Source organism: Sarcophilus harrisii, chromosome 1 (genome assembly GCF_902635505.1).
Source record: "Sarcophilus harrisii chromosome 1, mSarHar1.11, whole genome shotgun sequence".
NCBI lineage: Eukaryota > Metazoa > Chordata > Mammalia > Dasyuromorphia > Dasyuridae > Sarcophilus > Sarcophilus harrisii.
This window is the reverse complement of record NC_045426.1, coordinates 293922847-293944208: the sequence shown is the minus strand read 5'-3', so window position 1 is coordinate 293944208 and position 21362 is coordinate 293922847. Positions and strand designations below refer to the sequence as shown.

The 21362-nt window shown below is 36.0% G+C and overlaps 1 protein-coding gene across 7 annotated transcripts in view; it reads right to left on the bottom strand.

The window, feature by feature from the left end:
- Positions 1–21362, bottom strand: part of DOCK8 (dedicator of cytokinesis 8) — a 307293-nt gene that overhangs the window by 930 nt on the left and 285001 nt on the right. For all 7 annotated transcript variants that reach the window (XM_031943861.1, XM_031943857.1, XM_031943889.1 and 4 more), the window contains 4 exons: positions 17076–17312; positions 15159–15302; positions 13892–13998; positions 510–680 (listed from right to left, as the gene is read on the bottom strand). In XM_031943861.1, coding sequence (XP_031799721.1) covers positions 510–680; positions 13892–13998; positions 15159–15302; positions 17076–17312 — 659 coding nt within the window. The remainder of the gene's footprint in view (positions 1–509; positions 681–13891; positions 13999–15158; positions 15303–17075; positions 17313–21362) is intronic.

Here is a 21362-nt window from a genome sequence, read left to right as displayed (position 1 = left end):
TCATCCCCTGGATGAGAGGAAGAAATTTCTTATCCCCAAAATCTAATCCAACAAACATTTATTAAGTGCTTACTGGCTGCAAGATATTCTGTTAGGTATTAGAGTTAGAAAGATAAAATGAAAGACCATTCTGTCATAGTCTACTGAAGAACAATATGTAAGTGGATAAATATATACATAATACTTTAAAACTTTTTGTTTTTTTTCCAAGTTATATTTTTACCTTTTGTTTTTAATGTAATAATTATTTCCCTTTATGACAATTTGAGATGGGAGAATCCAATAACAACTAATGGGAACAAGAAAGGCTTCTCTCCTGGTTAAGAAATCTAAGGGTTCTAAAAAGTGATGGTGAAGTGAGATTGCATTCTGAGCATGAGGCACAGCTTGGCTGAAGGGGGAAAGGTAGGAGATGGAACATCACGTGTGAAGACAAGCAGGTAGGCCATCTTGGACAGAATGTTAAGAGTGCATAATAGTACCATTTTTATACCTTGCCTTTATGTTACCTTTTTTCATTCTGAACTCTGAATATTGGCTTGTAAAGCTCAGGGATTTTCCGCTCGATCATGGGCCTGAGGTTTTCTTTTAGTTTGTTGTAGTTCTTCTTGAGCTCCTGCTGATATTCTCTCTGGTCTGAAGTAATGAGACGTTTGTTTTTCTCTACTGCTTCGCCACACCTGAGCACAGAACCAAATGAATCAAGAGATATAGTTGCTTCATGATGGAAAAGTGCCCCAGGGAACTTGGGAGAGGAAAGGCAACCACAGAAGCACAAAGTTGTTCTTGGTGACCGAAATTTGTGAAAGGTTCAAATGGATCTTTTTTTTTTTCCCCCCCACTACAAGTAGTCCATAGATTAGGTGAGTTACAGATGGAAATCTAGAGATTAGGTCTCTCTCACTTCAGTTTTGGGACAGCTAGGAGATGCATTGGGCCTAAAGTCAGGAAGACTTGAGTGTGAATCTGTTAATTAATTCTGTGCATTGCAGTTAAGGAATATATTGCTCTTTTAATGTTGGTCCCATCTAGTAATACTAGTAACTACTAGTGGGGAGTAGTAACCAATGTTTTATGAAATAGGGAAGCTAGGACAAATAAACAGCTGTTAGAATCCAGTTTTAGACATGCTAAATGTGAGGTATATGATGAGGCATTTCAGTAGTCGTATCCAGTAGATCACTGAAAAATTAGAATGGGAAGAGGCAAAATGGGGGGAAAGACCATCAGTGCTTCTAATAAAACTGTGGAAGTCGTGCATAGAAATGATAGCTAATGTAATAAGAAGAAGTTGCCTATGCAGAGTAATAAGAGAAGGCCAGATAGACCCTTTCTCAAGGGACATCCACACTTCAGGGGTCAGGGAGGAACTGAGGGTGGTGAAAAATAAGAGCAGTGTTATGGGAGCTTGAGAAAAAGAGGATCAAGTTGGTGTCAGCTAATGGTATCAAATGCTACAGGAAGGTCAAGGAGGATGAGGATTAAGAAAAAAAAAACCTGATGAGGCAATTTAAGAGATCAGTGATGATCTGTGGCTTGCCAAAGAGGCTGAACTATGGTGAGGAAGTGAAAGTTACAAAGGGGAGAAGACAAAGTTGCATTTTGAGCTATTTTTCTGATTATGATAATGGATTTATCCTGAGCCACATAATTATACACACTCTTATCTTTAATCCCCCATGAGGGTCAACAGCCCACATTTTTCATAGTCTTGCTACTGAAGTTTGTGGCTACAGAACACAGCTAAGCAAACTGGTCTCTAACAGAGAAAGTGAATGGTCATTTTGGTCTCATGATTAACCACAGAGCCAGTAAGTATTCCTTTTAATTAATCCATCATTTCAGGACTGACAGAACTGGATTCTTGTCAATCTTTTAAATTTCACATTTGATTGAAGTGAAATTATAGGGCACCTAAGGTTATATATCAAAGGTTTGGGAGATGGGATGGGAAAAAAAAGGATGGCCCATGAATCCTGAGAAATTCCCACCACTCCCTCATTATATTTTTATTGCTTCTTTTCAATGGTAATGAGCAAATGCCCTATATGAAATTAAATCGTGTTAACTACAAGCACCAGAACTATAACCCAAATAAATTTAATACAGATATGGTTGGGGTGATGTGGACCAAGGTCAATGATAATGTGGTATTTTTTTATAAGGTGATTTTTTAGCAAAGCTGACTTTGTGAGATTTGGTGTCTTTAATGGAAAGAGATGAAGAAGCTAACCAATATTTCAGTAGTGTTGGAATAGTGAATTTGAGACATACCATGGAATAATGTATGATATTCTGTTAGGAGTGAAGAGAAGATCTGAGACTCATTAGCTGTCTAATCTAATCTAATCTAATGTAATCTCACTAAACCTTGATTCATCATTTGTGAGAGGGTTGGATCAGATGGCTTCTAAAGTTCCTAAACCTATGTTCCTATGTATTAATGATCTTGTTAAAAATAATTCACGTTCTGCCTTAATATCATGCTTATGTAGCACCCCCTTTAAGGCTATTTCCTAAATTTTCACTTGCATTGGTGACTTAAGGCCCAAGAGAGTAGCTGACTACTTTTCCCTTAAGAATCTATTGCTATGCTATTTGTAGAAATATGTATAGAGGAATTGCACATGTTCAACATATATTGGATAACTTGCTGGAGGGGGAGGTAATTGGGGAAGGGAGGGAAAAAATTAGAACACAGAGTTTTATAGGAGTGAATGTTGAAAATTATCCATGTATATATTTTGAAAATAAAAAGCTTTGATTAAAAAGAAAAGATCTATTGCTAACACTAAGGAGTTATGGTTTTCTACCACTGTTGCTCATGAGCCCCAACCTGTATACTTTTCCTTAAAATTAGTTAGGCAGTCTTTAACTGATTTTTTGAAAAAGGTATTTATTAAGGTGATAAGGAAATATGGTACAAAACATTACTTCAAAAGTCAAAGGTGGTGAATACTTTCCTATAAGGGACAGAGTACAAGGGAAGGACAGGCTTAAAAACCTAAGAATATAAATGGTAACAAAATACATTCAGAGAGAACACATGGCCAAAGTGTAAACTCACAACTCCTATCTATTAAAAATGTTTCTTCAATGAACTTCAATGATTCAATGTTTCTTCAATGAATTTAAAAAAAAAATTTCTTCAATGTATTGATGGAGATCTTCTCTAGTAGAAGCTGAGTTCCTTGAAGTTGTATCTTCCTTTGGATAGCTATATTTCTCTTAGCTGTGTTAAGCTTTCTCTCTTTTTGCCCTCACTCTCTTCCCTGGGTATTTCAGGTGATTGTCTATCAGCCTTCATTGTCTATTCACTTTTGACTGGGTGCCCGGTCTTCTACTGGTTCCTTCTCGCAAATGATATAGTCAATGGTTTGTGTGTTGGGGAGTGGAGGGCAGTAATCGAATGAATGAGTAACAGAGAAAACTTTCTTCTTTCCCCTCCCCCTCCTTTACCCTCACTAGAATGCTGAGGTGTCTGAAGCTGAACTACTTCACCACTAAGCTGATCTACCTGGTAAATGAACAACTACTAAAATTTTTTCCTTTAATATTTAAAGCCCCTAGGGACATGGTGAAATTCCATGGTTAGCCAATTGTAAGTTAAAATCTGGCCTTAGACACTTAAGGTTTATCTGCCTCAGTTTCTTCATTTACAAAAATGAGCTGGAGAAGAAAATGATAACCTATTCTTTGCCAAGAAAACCCCAAATGGGATCACAAAATGTTGAATACAATTGAAACAACTCAACAACAATAAATAGAAGATATTAATAACATTTAAAAAACAGTCAAACTAGCACTTACTAAGCACCTATCAAGTTTCTGACACTGAGTTAAGCAATGGAAACACACAGAAAGGCAAAATATAGTCCCTGTCTTCAAGGAGCTCATTGGAAGAGACTTTTAAGATCATCTAATCCAAGGCTTTCATTTTATATATATAGGAAAATTGAGTGCTGAAAAATTGTTGCTAACAGTTGTTAGTGACAGAGCCAAATGTAAAATCCAAACATCCTGATTTCCAGCCTAGTATTTTGTGTATTATGACAAAAGTTTTAATGGGCTACAAATTCTATAGGGACTGGATTTATGATTATGTGGGGAATATGGAGTTCTAAGGAGCTCCTTTTATCAATACAAATCAGCACTTTCTCTTTCGTTTTTAGTTTTAGTAAGAGTATATCAAGTGGGGGCAGCTAGAAGTCAGGAGGACCTGAGTTCAAATCTGGCTTCAGACACTTAATATTTCCTAGCTGTGTGACCCTGGGCAAGTCATTTAACCCCAATTGCCTCAAAATATACATATACATACACACACACACACACACACACATATATGTTGGTTATATTTAGATTGCTTGCTCTCTTGGGGAGGGAGAAGAGAAAGAAGGGAAGGAGAAAAAAACTTGGAACTCAAAATCTTATAAAAGTGAATGTTGAAAGCTATCTTTACATGTAATTAAAGAAAAATATTAAGTGAGAAGTTGTATGTCAGGGATAGGGTTCGAACTTTACGGCTTTTGTAGCTCCAAAGCCAGTTCTCTAACCACAATACCATACTGTGTCTACAAGGCAAACAACAGATAAGGTGGTCTTTTTAAATAGACCATATAGATGGGTATTAATGATTAGACATTACAACTTTTTCTCTGTTTTATCTCTAAATTTTCTAGATTGATCTTAAAAAAAAAAAAGAAAAACTAAATAATACTTATCTGATTTTTTTTTAATGTAGCTTATTCTAATACATGAACTCCAGAGGGTTTGTTTCATGTTTATGCACACATATATTTAATATGTATGCATATATATGTGTGTATGTATGTGTGTATACATTTGTTGTTGCCTCTTTTTGATCCCATTTAGGGTGTTCTTGGCAAAGACACTGTAGTGGCTTGTAATTTCCTTCTCCAGTTCATTTTATAGATGAGGAACTGAGGCAAACAGATTTAAGTGACTGGCCTAGGCTCATATTACTAGTTAGTATCTGAAGCTAGATTTGAACTAAGATCCTCCTGACTTCAGGACCCCTGCTCTATACCACCTAGCTGCCCGTGTATATATTACCTACATATGTATGCATACACACACACACACACACACACACACACACACACACACACACATATATATATATATATATATACCTATATAATCTGAATATTCTGCATTTCTTTTTAGGCTCCTGGTATTAATTTAAAACTGTTCTTGTCCTCTGAATCTCAGTTTGGTGGCCAGTTATTCCCTTAAATTTTGCCTATCACTTCTTCATCAAGTTTCTATTCCTTAAGATCAAATTCCACTCAGCAACTGGTGCTTATTTTCAAATTTTTCTTATCTGAGTCCTTTTTGGTTACTTCCAAATGCCTGCAGGCACTAGGAAAGCAAGGAGAAACAAAACTTCTGGACTGGTGTGTTAGATCAATGGTGGCCAATTATTATGCCTAAGTGCAAAGCTGATTATCTTGGGAAAACTGAGAGAGAGAAACTCAAGTGAAACATCTGGTCAGCAGTATACTATAGTTTGGTAGCCCTGAGGCTCCCAGGTTGTTTCACATGTGTCCCTTTATTCTATGTGTACTTGGGAAGGTCTGATATGCCAGACCTGTGAGTGAACTGCCTGAGTCCCTTGACACAGAGAATGAAGGATCTGGGCTGTGAGGTTGCTATTGCAAAAGGTCAGTGATAGCTATATACTTGATGACTTCTGAGCCCTCCTCATTTTGAGGTGAGTTTGTAGCCAACTAAAGTCATCATTTTAAAATACCATCTTTATTTGATACCTTAGCTATTAAGAAAGACAACACAAACCATCCTTTCATTTGTAATGAAATGTGTTTTAACTATCCCTGATAATGAGCAAATCCACAAATATTGTATTATCCTGTAATGAGAGGGGGCCAGAAATGCATGGTATTAAGATTTAGATCTCTTATTAGGGCACAGAAGAAAGTGTCCAGGATGAAAGCTTAACTGGTGTGTATTTTTTTTTTCTTTTTATGTTTCTTTTCTTTTATATTTATCTTTTTTTTTTCCTTCAGGGGAATTTCTGCTAATATTGAACAATGCATCCTTCCCCAAAGTTTGGTGGTTAGGGGGCATGGGGTCCTTAAAAACAGATTTAACGAGTTCATTTCCTTGATAAGGAAGCTTTGACATAGCAGAGGAAGGAGTGGCAGACTGAGTAACCTCAGGCTGGACATTGGAAGATATCTGCTATGAAAGACTTCAGGGAGGGATTCCAGCATTTCACACACTGTACTAGGAAGTGTGACATGGCTAAATAACCTTAGAAATCTAAGAGCTTCTAATACACAACATAAATAGCAAAGAGATATTCTTTCATAAAACCATTTTCCTTTTTTTTTCCCTGAGGCAATTGGGGTTAAGTGCCTTGCCCAGAGTCACACAGCATAATACCATTTTCACAGCTAGTAGTAGGTGTAGCAAAAGGCATTTGATTTAGAATCAGTTGGCTTAGGTTTCAGTTTTGGTCTCATCTAATCATGGAGACACAGAGTGCCAGTCTCATTTTTCTAATCTGTAAGATGAAGTTTAAAATACTTACACTATCTTATACCTACTTTATGGAATCGTGAAGAAAGCATTCTGTAAATTTTAAATGATAGGTTTATATCTATATTTCTATATCTGAATTATTATTATTTTGGTTATTGACTAATTATCATCAGACTCATCCTAACTTCATTTAGGGGATACAGTTCTGGACTTGGAGTCAGGAATATCTATTTGAATCCTGTATCAGATACTCAGGGACTTACAGGCCTCTAAGCCAACCTCATTTTACAAATGAGGAAACTGAGGCTCAAAGAAATTCAGTGAATTTTTCAAGGTTAAACAAGCAGCAAAGTTTGGAAGCAGTATTTGAATTCAGGTTTTCTGATGTCAGAGACAATATGTCACACTACCTCCTCTTCATGAACTATTTTGAGTCTGAAATTAAAAAGATGCCATGATCATAGATCTATAGTTGGAAAGGGCTTTAGAGACCATTAAATCCAACCTCTTCACTTTATAGATGAGAAAACTGAGAATCAATTATGTAACATGCTTAAATCGCCCAGCTAGTAAGTGACAAAAGAAGAATCTGAATCCTAGTTGTCTTGCCATTTCTCTTCCTGCTGGACTGCACTGCCTTCCCTGTGAAAATAGAGCACCAGACCTAGGGTCAAGAAGATTCCTTTTCATGAGTTCAAATACTTACCAGTTGTGTGACCCTGGGCAATTCACTTAACCCTGCTTGCCTCAGTTTCCTCATCTTTAAAATGAACTAGAGAAGGAAATGGCAAACCAATCTAATATCTTTGTTAAGAAAACCCTGAATGGCAAGGCAATGCTCATCTGCATTTATGTAAACTGAATGTGGATTACAGTATAGTATTTTCATCTTTGTTGTTGTTGTTTGTTGTCTGTTTTTTTTTCTCATTTTTTTCCCTTTTTGATTTTTCTTGTTCAGCATGATAAATGTGGAAATATGTTTAGAAGAATTCCACATGTTTAACCTATATTGGATTACTTGCTATATAGGGGAGGGAGGAGAAGGGAAGAAAGGGAGAAAAATTTGGAACACAAAGTTTTGCAAGAGTGAATGTTGAAAACTATCTTTGCATGTGTTTTGAAAAATAAAAAGCTATTATTATTTAAAAAAAGAAAAGAAAAGGTAACCCTGAATGGAGTCATGAGGAATCAGACTTGACTGAAAAAAGTAAGAAACAACAAATAGCACATAGTAGATGCTATATAAATGTTAATTATGATTATTACTGCTGTTATTTATAATTATAACATATATAACATAATATTATAATCATAATATTTATAATTATACAATGTATAAATTTATAAAAATAAAAATGTTAAGCATAAATATATTATTAATTATATTATTATTAACAGAGAGAAGGAGAACTTCTAATCCCCCTGAATATACTGTCAGTGTTAATTAATTTTCATTGACAAAGAAGAACTTAATAGCAGTGGTGACTTGATTGAGATATAATTTAAAAATTGTAAAAAAAAATCAATAATTTTAAATTATAAGTAAGCATTAAAAAAAAAAAGAAATTATTTCTCTTTCAGTATAAATGAAACTAGCTCCTCTTATTACAATCATCTAACAACAGTTTGGGCTAATTGGAAGGGAGAAGGAAAAAAAAAAAAAGAATGTTGTTTCCATTCCACCTTGGCATCTGAAAAGTTAGAAGTGCTTTGCTTATCTCAGGAAATAATGGTAGAGGATACAGGCAGCAGCCTGGCAAATGTGGCAGGATTGGTGCCAGGGATTGAGTCTACATTCTTCATACTGTCCACCTGAAAGGGTTTCCTATGGCACAGACCAATTTGGTATGCTCACATTTCTACTGCTTGCTTTCATTATCAAAAGCCAGCACCAACATTTGAATTTCATAATCACACAGAAGATCACATGAGGTAGTGGGAAAAGTGTTGGATTTGGAGTCCAAAGTCCTCTATTCAAATCCCAGCTTTGCTATTTACTACCTTTATGATCTTAAATACTTAACTGCAGCATGTCCTAATGGACAGGGCTCTGGACTTGGAAGTCAGAAAGGCCTGTGGTTTGTAAACATAATGGAATGTTCTTGGGCCATAAGAAAAGAAACATGGGAAAATTCATAAGAACTGATGCAAAGTGAAGTAAGCAGAGACTACAATACACACAATGACTAAACAATGTAGATGAAAAGAATAACCACCATAAAATGCTTGTTGAAAATGTATGTTACACGTGGAATGTTGGAGGGGATGTGGGAAAACAGGGACACTGATACATTGTTGGTGGAATTGTGAACACATCCAGCCATTCTGGAGAGCAATTTGGAACTATGTTCAAAAAGTTATCAAACTGTGCATACCCTTTGATCCAGCTGTGTTTCTACTGGGCTTATCCCCCAAAAGAGATCCTAAAGAAGGGAAAGGGACTTGTATATGCCAAAATGTTTGTGGCAGCCCTGTTTGTAGTGGTTAGAAATTGGAAAATGAATGGATGCCCATCAATTGGAGAATGGTTGAGTAAATTGTGGTATATGAATGTTATGGAATATTATTGTTCTGTAAGAAACGACCAGCAAGATGAATACAGAGAGGATTGGAGAGACTTACATGAACTGATGCTGAGTGAAATGAGCAGAACCAGGAGATCATTATATACCTCAACAATGATGCTGTATGAGGATGTATTCTGATGGAAGTGGATTTCTTCAACAAAGAGAAGATCTAACTTTGTTTCAATTGATCAAGGATGGACAGAAGCAGCTACCCCAAAGAAAGAACACTAGGAAATGAATGTAAACTGCTTGCATCTTTGTTCTTCTTCCTGGGTTATTTATACCTTCTAAATCCAATTCTCCCTGAGCAACAAGAGAACTGTTCGATTCTGCACACATATATTGTATCCAAGATCTACTGTAACCTATTTAACATGTATAGGACTGCTTGCCATCTGGGGGAGGGGATGGAGGGAGGGAGGGGAAAAATCGGAACAGAAGTGAGTGCAAGGGATAATGTTGTAAAAAATTACCCTGGCATGGGTTCTGTCAATAAAAAGTTATTTAAAAAAAAATGTATGTTACAAAAATATAATGGCCAAGCTTAGCCTCAAAGAAGAGAGATTAAAAAAAAAATACCTCCTCTGCTCTTGTGCAAAGGTCCATGATTATGATAAAAGATATGGAATATCAAATTATCAATTATTTTTGATCATTTTTTTCTACTTTATATATTTTGGTTATAAAGTATAAGAGAAGGGCGAAGGTATAGGAAAGGATAAGGAGATGATTAAAAAAAGATATCAAAATCTATTTTTAAAAACAGGACAACAAAATAAAACTGGAAAAGGTCGCACTAGATAATTCTAATGATTCCTTCCAGCTCTAAATCTATGATGCTATAAACTTTGTTGCCAAAGTCTTTGTAGAAGTCAACATTTTTTGGGGAGGGCTTGGACATTTTAAAAGTTTACCTTCATCAATGCATGCAATGGAAAGTAGTGTGATACTCCTTAACTTAGTGATACCATTTACAGGGATATACAAAGGAGACTAAAAAATTAAGGAAAAAACCTGAAATAAAATAAGGGTACATCAATTTGAGAATGGCTAAACATTGTATAATATAAATAGAATGGAATGTTTTACACTATGAGAAATAATAATTATGAAAATTTTAGAGTGACCTGGGAAGACATTGTATGAAGAGTGAAATGAGTAGAATCAGGTAAACAGCTTAGATGATAATCACATAAATATGTAAAGGAAAAGCAGGAAAATAAAATCAAAAGACTTTTAAACAATTTAAGAACTGATAAACATAGTGATCCACCATGATTTCAAAAAAACTAGTGATTATATATGCCTTCTACCTCTTTTCTTTTCTTCTTAAATATATTTGTTATAAAAGAGGACTTCTAATAGGGTGAGGAGAAGGGTCTGAGAGGATAAGTTAATGTATAGTGAAAGAGATACCAAAACAAAAAAAAACAAAAAAAGACAATCAATAAAATATTTAAATAGAATGCATATGCAGCAAACAAAAATAAGAGCACAAATAATTGTAGCAATTTTGTTTGCTAATTTCAACATGCTTTTTTCAAAACAAATTGTACCTAATGCAAGCCCTTAAATTCATATATATTGAAGTATAAAATGATAAGTTCATAAAATAAAAAAATTCTAAAAAGAAAGTTATATAGAAGAAAAAAACTTTTTTGGGGGGATCCAGACCTGTGTGTGATTTTAGCAAAGTAAAGAACTTCTGCTGTGGTAATTCCCTTCACTGATGCAGATTTACAACTCATCCTTAAACCCATCAATTCAGAGAGTTGGCTAGGCACTTAAACCCAGTCTCAAGAATTGAATCTCTTTCTTACTGACTCCAAAGCATTAAGTCCTCTTTCAGTATATCACATTATATATACAAAAGGATAGATAAATCTACACGTAAATTTTTAAACCTTAACAAAAAAGGAGAAACCTAACATCAGTTATTTTGAAAGTGACTTACTTCTACAATGACCAAATCTAGCCCGTCCTTTAACCTTAGAACTCTTTGACTTTTAGGAATACATTTGGATAGAAAGTCACCCCACATACACTTAGAATACTTGAGTGATGACAGCTCTTTCCATTAATGTGGGTCATTCACCACTCCTTTGGGTCTTAATAGCCTGTCTTTGAGAATTGTTGAAACCCAAACCACTGAACACCTAGTGATCCAACTTTGAGTAACAAGTTTTTTCAAAGTGCCCTGGATTGATACTTAGAAGAGGCCAAACCACCCATTACCAGGCCAAGAGGAAATGTAATGGCAATAAAATAATATGTAACAAGATTCCTTTTCCTAGAATCTGAGAAAACAGTATTGTGTACTATCCAATCAAGTTGGTTAAAAGTAAATTTTCTTCTGGAAGGAGGAATGATAAAAGGAAAATGAAAGAACAGGCAGATGAAAAGAAAGAACAATTATGCCCTTGGGGAAAGAAAATATGAAGGGCAGGTTACTAGGCAACCCCTGGATCATGGTAGTACAATACACCTCAGTGGCAAAAATCAACTGTGTACATAACAGCAGCTTAATTCAGTCAGCAGCTGATGCAGGATTATGCAGACTTACTTTTCCATGTGAATTGCTATCATTTTGTTTGGAAAGCAGGTACAACAGGCAGCATGTAAAAGGTACTTCCACTTTTAATGGTAAGCTTGATTTTGAAGAAGTAATCTTTTAAACCTCTATGTGCAGGGAGGTAATTTGGTCATTGCAATCTTGATGCTGGTATCTTTATTAAAGGAAAATGCCCTCAGAAGCCTGAGGAAAGTACCTTTCCTTTAACTACTAATTCAATAGAGACACAGAGATGGTATAGGATTAGGAGTCAGAAGACCTGGGTTTGAATCCTCCACCTTCAATTTATTAGCTGTCTAATTAAAGGAAAATCTCTCATTTTTAGACTTGTGTTTTATATAAATTGGGAATAATCTTTCTGCTTCTCTTAGAAATTTTGCAGTTCGAAGGGGAATAACACGCAGAGTGTGTATGCACATCAGCTATTATTATGATAATCAGAGGCCTTGATATAATCCCACAGCCCTGGGTTTTCAAATTTTGCAATTGGTAGAGAAAATCAAAGTTAATTCTAAGCAAACACCAGAGTATGAAAACTATCATTTTAAATAACAGCTCCAAATCTATCTACCAAAAAGCAATGGCTTTTTTTCCAAACTTATCTCTCACTCCTGCTCTACATGATTCTTTCCCTCCAACCAAGCTGGAAGCTGCCAGAAAAGTTACATTTGATCCCTTAGGGTCGGTTCAAATGCCATCTTGTCCTTCTGAACTTATCCCCAAGTGACCTTCCCTTTCTCTGAACTACTTTGGCCATTACTCTCTACAGTTGTCATTTGGCATAAATCACATACTCTCACAATTATTTATCCTTTTACATTATATTGGCTACCTCCCCAGATAGACCATAAATCTCTTGATCTTTAAAGCTTTACTCAATAATTTGTAATATGGGGTAGACATTCAAGGCTATGAAGATTAGGGAAGGAAGGTTTCATGTTGCACATGAATTAAACCTTACAGGAAGAAGAGGATTTCAATCAGCAAAGATATGGGGGAGGTTCTTCTAGGGGTATGGGATTGTGCATATCAATGTATGGATACAGAATGACACTAGTCACCATAAGTGAAAGTTCCACTGAGTCTCTAGTGCATGAATGAAAAGAGTGTGAAATGAGGGGAGAAAGATAGATTAGAATGAGATTGTGAGGAGCATTGAATACTAACATAAAGAGTCTATTATTCATCAGGTAATGAGGAGCCATGTACAGTTCTTGAGCGTGACCAAGGCTGTGAGTTAGGAAAATGATTTTAGCAATAGTGGAAAGAACGTAGGGAGAGAATCTGATTAAGAGATCATTATAATAGTCACATGAAAGATTCTAGAAAGTCTGGATGCAGGAGATAGTGTGAGTGGGGAGGAAGGGAAATAGATAGGAAAGATAATAAGGAAAATGATAATTGAAATAATGGGATAGGATAGGTTTTGACAACAGGGAACGGTTAAAGATGACTTTGAATATGGTGGTGCCATGAATAGAAGTAGGGAAGTAATGAGACATATTCCTATGTATTTTGGTGGGGAAGATGATTCTAATTTTGCACATGATGGATTTGAGGTATTGGTGAGCTAGCCTCATGGAAATTTGCAGAGGGCAGTTGGAAATGGAAGACAGAAGTTCAGAGGGGTTTCTAGACCTGAAGATGAACATCCATATAGATGTGATGATTAAAGCCAGTAGAAGAAAATGCCAAGACAAAGAGCGTAGATGGAGAAAAGGTCCAATTTGAAATTTATGAGCCATAAGATCAGAGGAGGGAGAGCATTCTAGGCATGCAGAATAGAAAGATGGAGAGTTTGTTTTAGGAACAGCAAGGAGGACAGTATCACTGAGCTGCAGAGTAGATGGTGATGAGTAACAAGACTGGAAGGTGAGGAGGGGGTCAGGTTATGAAAGGCTTTAAAGGCCATACTGAGAATTTTCTATTTGATCGAGAAGTCACTGGAGTTGATTGTGTTGGGGGATGATTTGGTTAGATTTGTGCTTTGACATATGAGTAGTAGATGTACCTGAAGTGGGGAAAACTAACCGAAGACTAAAGACAGGGAGGAAACTGAGCCCCCTCCCCAAAAGGGGAGTGCCCTAGGGCCACAAAGCTGCCATGGCAGCTTTACCACAAACAAGCTCTGGAATGCCAATGCATCTATGCAGAATTCTTGCAGTTCTGTCATCACTTTGATTAGTTTTGAGCTACTGAACCCCCAGCCACTTCCCCTCTTACTTACCGCATTATAAATTCTTTAAAACACAATCGCAACTTGTTGTGATGCCGGTAAAGTTTTGGGTCAGCTGGAATTTCGGCCAAGAATACTTGGGCTACTTCTAGTGGTCCCTAATAGAAACAACAAAATAATAATGTTTCATTTACAAAGAAAATAAATTTCTTCAACATTTAAAAACAATAAGTTGATTTATTGGGTTCAATATTTTGATTTGCTTAAATTTTTTAACCCAGATCTATGATTTCAGTAGTGTTGAAATACTGGATACTGTGAGGAGTACCTCCACTGACTTCTATTGCATGCTAATTTACCCTGGGCATTCTCTTGCCCTGCTCAGGAACCAACCCAAGGAGGGGGAGGAGATAAAATATGATAAAATAACTCTGAAGTCAGATGCCCTGGGTTTGAATGCTATCTCTGACAATTACTAATGTGAGCTGGTACAAATTTCTTAATTTCCCCAATCTAAGTTTTCTTATCTGTAAAATGGGGTGTGTGGGAACTAAATGGCTTCTGAGTTCTCTCAGAGACCTACTTTCACTGCAGTTAGACTCATGTTTGTGCGGCTCTGCCCTCCCCCCCCCCCCAATTTCCCCAAAGTCAAAACAATTTCTACTTATGGCTTTGCTTTAAGTTTAGGTAAGAGGGTGGGCTTATATAGTAGCATCAATTCTGGAATTTCAACCAAATGAGGTCTTTACCCTTTAATCTCATCTCTCTGTAGGCGACAGTTAGCCTCTGTTAACAGACACACAACTGATCTCTAAACAATCTTCCCAACTGGGCACAGTCTGAATCATAGAGCTCAGGTCCAGTCTGGATCCCAAATCATATAGTGGGGTATAGTAGATAAAATTGCTGTATCAGAGACAAGAAGATGCTGGTTTAAATCTTGCCCCAGATATTTACTGTATGACTCATGGGCAAGTCACTTACCCTCTCAAACCTTAATGTCTTTACATGTCAAATGAAGTGTTGGCTCAGATGACCTCTAAGGCCTATTCCATCTCTAAATGAATAGTAAAGAATTGTAGAGGCAGTTTTCTGCTTTCCCAGCCTATACATGTTTTGGATTTTTTTCCCTTAGGATAGATGAAGGCAAAAAGGCAAAAAGATGAAGGCAAAAGGTTTAGCAAAAACTTTTTTGGTTTGACCCAAGTTTTTCTGTGTGCATTGGGCCATATTGATAAGACAGAAGAAAGAAGATAGGATTGTAATTTAAAAGGAAAAGTGAAATTGCACTTCCTTTCATTCCAGTGGCTATCTTTACCTGATTCACAGTGGCTCCCACAGAACCTTGTAATACCATCTGAAGCATCTTGGCATCTGGTGGCTCTTGGTTGATAGCCACGGCTAATTCTAGGGTCTTCTTCTTCATATCTTCAATGGCAACTTCAATTGGGGTCAATACAAACTAAAAAAACAAAAAAACAAACAAAAAAAAAACAATAGAAAACAAAAATGAGAGGAAGTTACTCTCTGGTCCTAACAAATAGAAACAGGGACAGAGATAAGGATGAGTGAGATACATGATTTTCCTGATATAGGGAACTCTTGATTAAGGAAATTCCCTTCACCAATGAAGGTCATCATCTCTTCGGCAAAGTAGTATCTTAGAGGCTCAATCTAATCTACAATTATCCCTCCCACATCCCTGGGGTTAACAGCATCCTCTGTGATCCAGAAAATGTGTGTAAAATTTTTTTGTCCCTCTTTGTAGCAAAGAAGTGCAAAGAAGTCATAATTCTTTCTTTTTCTTTTATGGAGTATTTACAATATCATACATATATCATATCTTATATATTTCTGAGTTCCTAAGCTTCTTCTGTGTCATCTTCTTATCTTAGTGTACTATCTATATCTTCTGCAAATTCCCATTTAATTTCTTATGCTGACCTGTGACATATTGAAACCACAATGAGGAAAGTCATGATGTGGAAGGGACAATTGTAATCTACTCTACTCTATTTTAGATATGTCAGAGGCAGGGTTTGAACCCAAGTCCTCATAGTTCCAAAGGCCACCATGCCATGTCAATATGGTAGGTACCATAGGTATAGGGACTGGACCTCTTTTTTCATTGATATAAGGAGTAGACAAATGAAGAAACTCCCTCTACCAATGCAGGCAACCTATGTTTTATTAAGTACTTATATTAGAGCACTGAAAAATTAAATGACTTCTCCTAGCTTACACTGCCAACATATGTCAGTTGGGATTTGAATCCAGGTCTTCTTGTCTACAAGGATGGCTCATGATTCAGACTCTTAGTACTACAGATACTGGGCAGAATTAGATATGGGAGACACATAGGGTGGTTGGATTCATGGGTGCAGGGCAAAGAAGACATGGTTGGAAGAGTTTTGAGATAACTGGTATGAGGAAAGATTGTTTCAGGTAAATCTTATTTCTATTTCAGTTCTATTTCCATTATGAGAGCATATTATTCCATTTGCAACTGGGAGAATTAAAGACGGTTGTGAGGATCATAAGAGGTAATGTATTGAAACAAGTAATTCAGAAAACTTAAAGATCTATGTAAATGTCAGTTCTGGTTATTATTACTGAGTCTTTGGCATCTCATACCCTTTTTTGATATTGTAGAAAATTGTTCTTCCAAGACAACTTGAAGGTTCATCTCTCTTGGCTTACTATAACCCTCCTCTCTGCAAAGTTGTGGCTCTGGGGATAGAAGGGAAGGTCACAGTACCAAGAGAGCCTGGTCAAGAATCTTTTGTCTTGGCTTACAATTGTCCTGTACAATTGTACAGTTGTTCAATACCTGATAAACCAGGATTAAGACTAAACTTGTTTCATTGGTATAGAATTCCTGGATAAGTGTTACATGGCAATTAAAAAAAAATCAGTAACGTATATATAGCAGCTATCCTATATAGGTTTGCTATTGCTAACATAACAATACTAATTTCAAAATCACCTACAGGAATTTATATAAGATAGGGAACAGACAATAGCTGTCTGGACACATACTCCACTTTGGGAGTAAACGTATTTCTAAGAAGAAATTTGCAAAGGCTCCCTTCTTCCTATTTTAATGGCCATATAGTCTGGAAAGGCAAACTCCATTTTGGAACTTTCTTGTGAGAGTCTCTTCTATAGTAATTTATTTCCAAGTTTTCAATAGCTTCATTTCCCCTAAATGGTAGTTCTTTTCTAGTGACATTACCTCTTCCTTTTGAATGACTCTGATTCTGGTCTTGATGTAGGGGAAGGCATGCATAGTGGTCAAGATGGTGTTCCTCCTATATTGCTCATTCAGCTCACCCCGGGGCCGTCCCTCCAAGGTGAAAGGGGTTGTGTACATGAATCTTCGGAGGTTGAAGTTCTTCTCAAAGTAGGTTACCCTGTCTTTCATCTCATACTCATCAAAATAAGGTTCTACAAAAGTGATTTGTATGTAGGCCTAAGGGAAGGGAGGAAAGAGGAGAGAGGAAATGAGCATCATTTTCCAACCACAGAAACAGATCCTGACAAAGGAAGGGAACAGACATGCTGGGACACATTAAACAACAGGATCTCTTTGACTTCTTCAAGGCTTGATGGCATCAAGATGGAATTCAACTCCTCTCCAGAACTCCTCCCCACACCAAAGTCAAAATTTTCTTATTCAAAACTGTCTTTTAAAAATTTCCCCAAAGGAATTTCAATTAAAATAGGGGGCTTTAAATTATTCTCTAGGAAAATTAAAAACTAAATACATTTAAAATTTTAAAATAAGTTCCTACTAAATGTCCTATTAATGCTTTTGTCTATTCAATTTTTCTTTCAATAGTTTTTATTTTTTCCAATTACATGTAAAGATAGTTTTCAAAATTCATTTTTGTGAGTTTGAATTCCAATTTTTTTCTTCCTCTCTCCTTTATATCCCCTTTCCCCAAGACAGCAAGTAATCTGATATAAATTATAAATGTACAATCATCTTAAACAAATTTCCTTATTAGTAATGTTGTGAAAGAAAAATAAGAACAAAAGGGAAAAATCATGAGAAAGAAAAAGCAAATTAAAAAAAAAAGATGAAAATAGAATGTTTTGATTCTCATTAAGTCTTGATAGTTCTCTCTCTGGATACCCAAGTCTATTGAAATTGATATCTATATTGCTAAGAAGATATCACTATATTGCTAAGAAGAGCTAAATCCTTATTGTTACTGAATATGATGTTCTTCTGGTTCTGCTCACTTCACTCACCATTAGTTCATGTAAGTCTTTACAGGCTTTTCTGTAAACAGCCTGCTTATCATTCTTATAGAACAATAATTTTCCATTACCTTCATATACCAGAACTTACTCAGCCATTCCTCAATTTATGGGCATTCCCTCACTTTACCACTATTAAAAAGAGCTGCTACAAACATTTTTGCCCATGTGGTCTTTTCCCCTCTTTTATCTCTTTGGGATACAGACTCAGTAGTGGCACTGATGGATCAAAGGGTATGTACAGCTTAATAGCCCCTTGGACATAGCTCCAAATTGTTTTCCCGAATGGCTGGATCAGTTCATGACTCTATAAATAATGAAATGCTTTCATTTAAAAAATTTATATAGTCTATCAGGGGTCCTCAAACTTTTTAAATAGGGGGCCAGTTCACTGTCCCTCAGACTGTTGAAGGGCCGGACTATAGTAAAAACAAAAACTTTGTTTTGTGGGCCTTTAAATAAAGAAACTTCATAGCCCTGGGTGAGGGGGATAATCGTCCTCAGCTGCCGCATCTGGCCCATGGGGCCGTTTGAGGACCTCTGTGGTGCAGAGATGTACCTGGAATCAAGAACACCTGAGTTAAATCTGGCCTCTACTTGCAAGCCATTGCACTTGCAAGACTGACCCTGGCCAAGTCACTTAACCTGCTTGCCTCAATTTCCTTATCTGTAACATAAGTTGGAGAAGATAATGTAAACCACTCTAATATCTTTGCCAAGAAAATCCCGTATAGGATCACAAAGAGTCAGACATGACTGAACAGCAACAACATTTAAGTCAAGGACTAGAAAAATCAGACAGGATGGTAAATTGTGCAGCCCAGACTGGTATCTAAATTGGGATCTGAACCCAAGTCTTCTTAACTCCAAGTCCAAAGCTGCTTAATATTCTTCCATCTTCTCCCCATCCTCAAAAGTCAATAAGTATAACAAAAAGAAAAGAGAAAGAAAAACAGTTTAACAAAATTATCTACTTGAGGCTGACAGTAAATACAACCTAGAATGGCCATTTAATATATATAGTGAGAGAGAGAGAGAGAGAGAATTTGCATGTGAAGAGCTCATCGGGTTATTAAGTCAAATCCTCTTTCCTCCTGTCAATCATACCGTTTTTTTTCCCTTTAGTATGGGTTCTTAAAAGATGCTTTTCAATTGGGAAATGTCTAATAATATAAATAAAAATATAGTACAACATAGGCAATAGATAATGTTAATTCTGGGTTTTCTTAGGTCAACATGTGACCCAAACAAACTCTTTCTATTTGAGTCCAACACTACCTATCACCTTAGGCCATATCCTGCAATACATTCTTTTTTTAAAAAAAATAATATTTTTATTTTTTTATTATAGCTTTTCATTTACAAGATCTATGCATGGGTAATTTTTCAGCATCCACAATACATTCTTAATGGAGACATTACCTTAATATTGAAGATCATGTTATGAAAAAATATAAAAGAACCAGATTACAGGTTTTTCATAATTATAGATTATTATATATAAAAAGTAAAATACATAAACATGGAACTGAAAAGCTTCTCCACAGAAAATTACTGTACTTAGCATAAGAAAGGAAGTGGATGAATGGGAAAAAAATCTTTGTCAAAAATTTTTCAGGTAAGTATAATGTCTGGGCTAGCTCTCTGGAGGGCCTCAGGATCAGTCAGTATCAGTCAAAGACTTTGGTCTTTAGGAGAAGAAGTGAAGGAGGCAAGCAAGCTGCCACATGGCTCATCCTGGACTCTGGAGTCTGAAGCTTGAAGTCTTCTCAGCATGCTGTGGCAGAGAGACTCTGACTCTCTCTCTCAGCCCTCCAATCCTTGCCTATGATTACCTCACCACAACACATTCAGCAAGCGCCAATCTTGAGGAGAGCCATCACATCACTATATCATCTAAGTATATGTTTAAAGAATCATTATCTCACATTGAGTAGGTACTTAGCATTAAGCAGTCTGCTGTCTTAAGATTCAATTACACCTTTTCAGAGTGCTAGCCCTTTACAGATAAATAATTAACAAATATATATGTATACACATTAAATAGATGTAAACATATGTGTAAACATATATGTATGCATATATAGGTGTACTGTGTGTGTGTGTATATATGTGTGTGTGTGTATCTATATCTATATTAGCAATTCCCCAATAGATAAGTGATTAATGGATATGAATAAATAGTTCTCCAAAGGCTAAGTGTGGCTATTGCAACCATGTAATAAGTATAAAATGTCCATCAAGAATTTATTAAATGCCTATTATGTGGATGACACTGTGCTATTTTCCAAGAATATACATAAAGAGAATGAAATCCAATTTGAGAGGCTCTTATATTCTAATGGGGGGGGGGGGATATTCAAGTGTACAGACTAAATATAAAGATAATAAATAACAATAACTACAAAATAGTTAAATGCAATGTACTTAGGGGAAGGAGGACATTAGCAATTGTAGGAAATCAGGAAAGATTTCAGGAAGGTGGTGCTTGAAGGAAAAGAGAGTGAAGGTATTGTATTATACTATATTGTGTTGCATAGTAATATATTGTGTTACAGTGTATTGTTATGTCACATTATGTTATGTTGTATTTGTTGCCTTATGTTATATTTTATTATGCTGCACAGTGATGGATTGTACTGCATTTATTGTGTTGTATTGCATTGAATTATATTTTATTGTATTCAGTTGTAACTTCTGACATAAAAATCTGAAAACAGATTTTAATCTCTAATTCAAAACTCTCTTCTTACTTTGCAGAAACATTATATTGCCCCTTATAACAAAGTGCTAGCTTCTTGGGGGGGGGGGGGGGAATAGCCTTATTCCTTTTACCTCAACAATTATGTCAAAAGTTATTTTTCATTTTATTTGGCATATAGCACGAAGCATCATATTCTCAAGTTTATTGGTATATGTCAAACATAAGTGTTATCTTTCTAAGTTTTTAACACCTTTATACCTGAAGCTTGCATCAAAGATGTTTGTTTTGTCATGGGTGTAGGTATGAAATTATAAGGAAATAAAAAGAAGAATAAATGGAGAGCAAAGACTTTTCACTACCTGGATAAATCTTCATAAAAGATATTTCAAAGACAAAGATCCATTGTTTGAAGCTGCACATTTTATCAGGCTAACAGCCTTTTCCAGTCCTTTTTGTCTTTGACCAACCCCTGCATATGGTAGCAATGAGCTAAATAAAGCTGCCTGGGGAGTTGTTAATCAGAATTTTGCCCTTGTAATAAATTTGGATTTT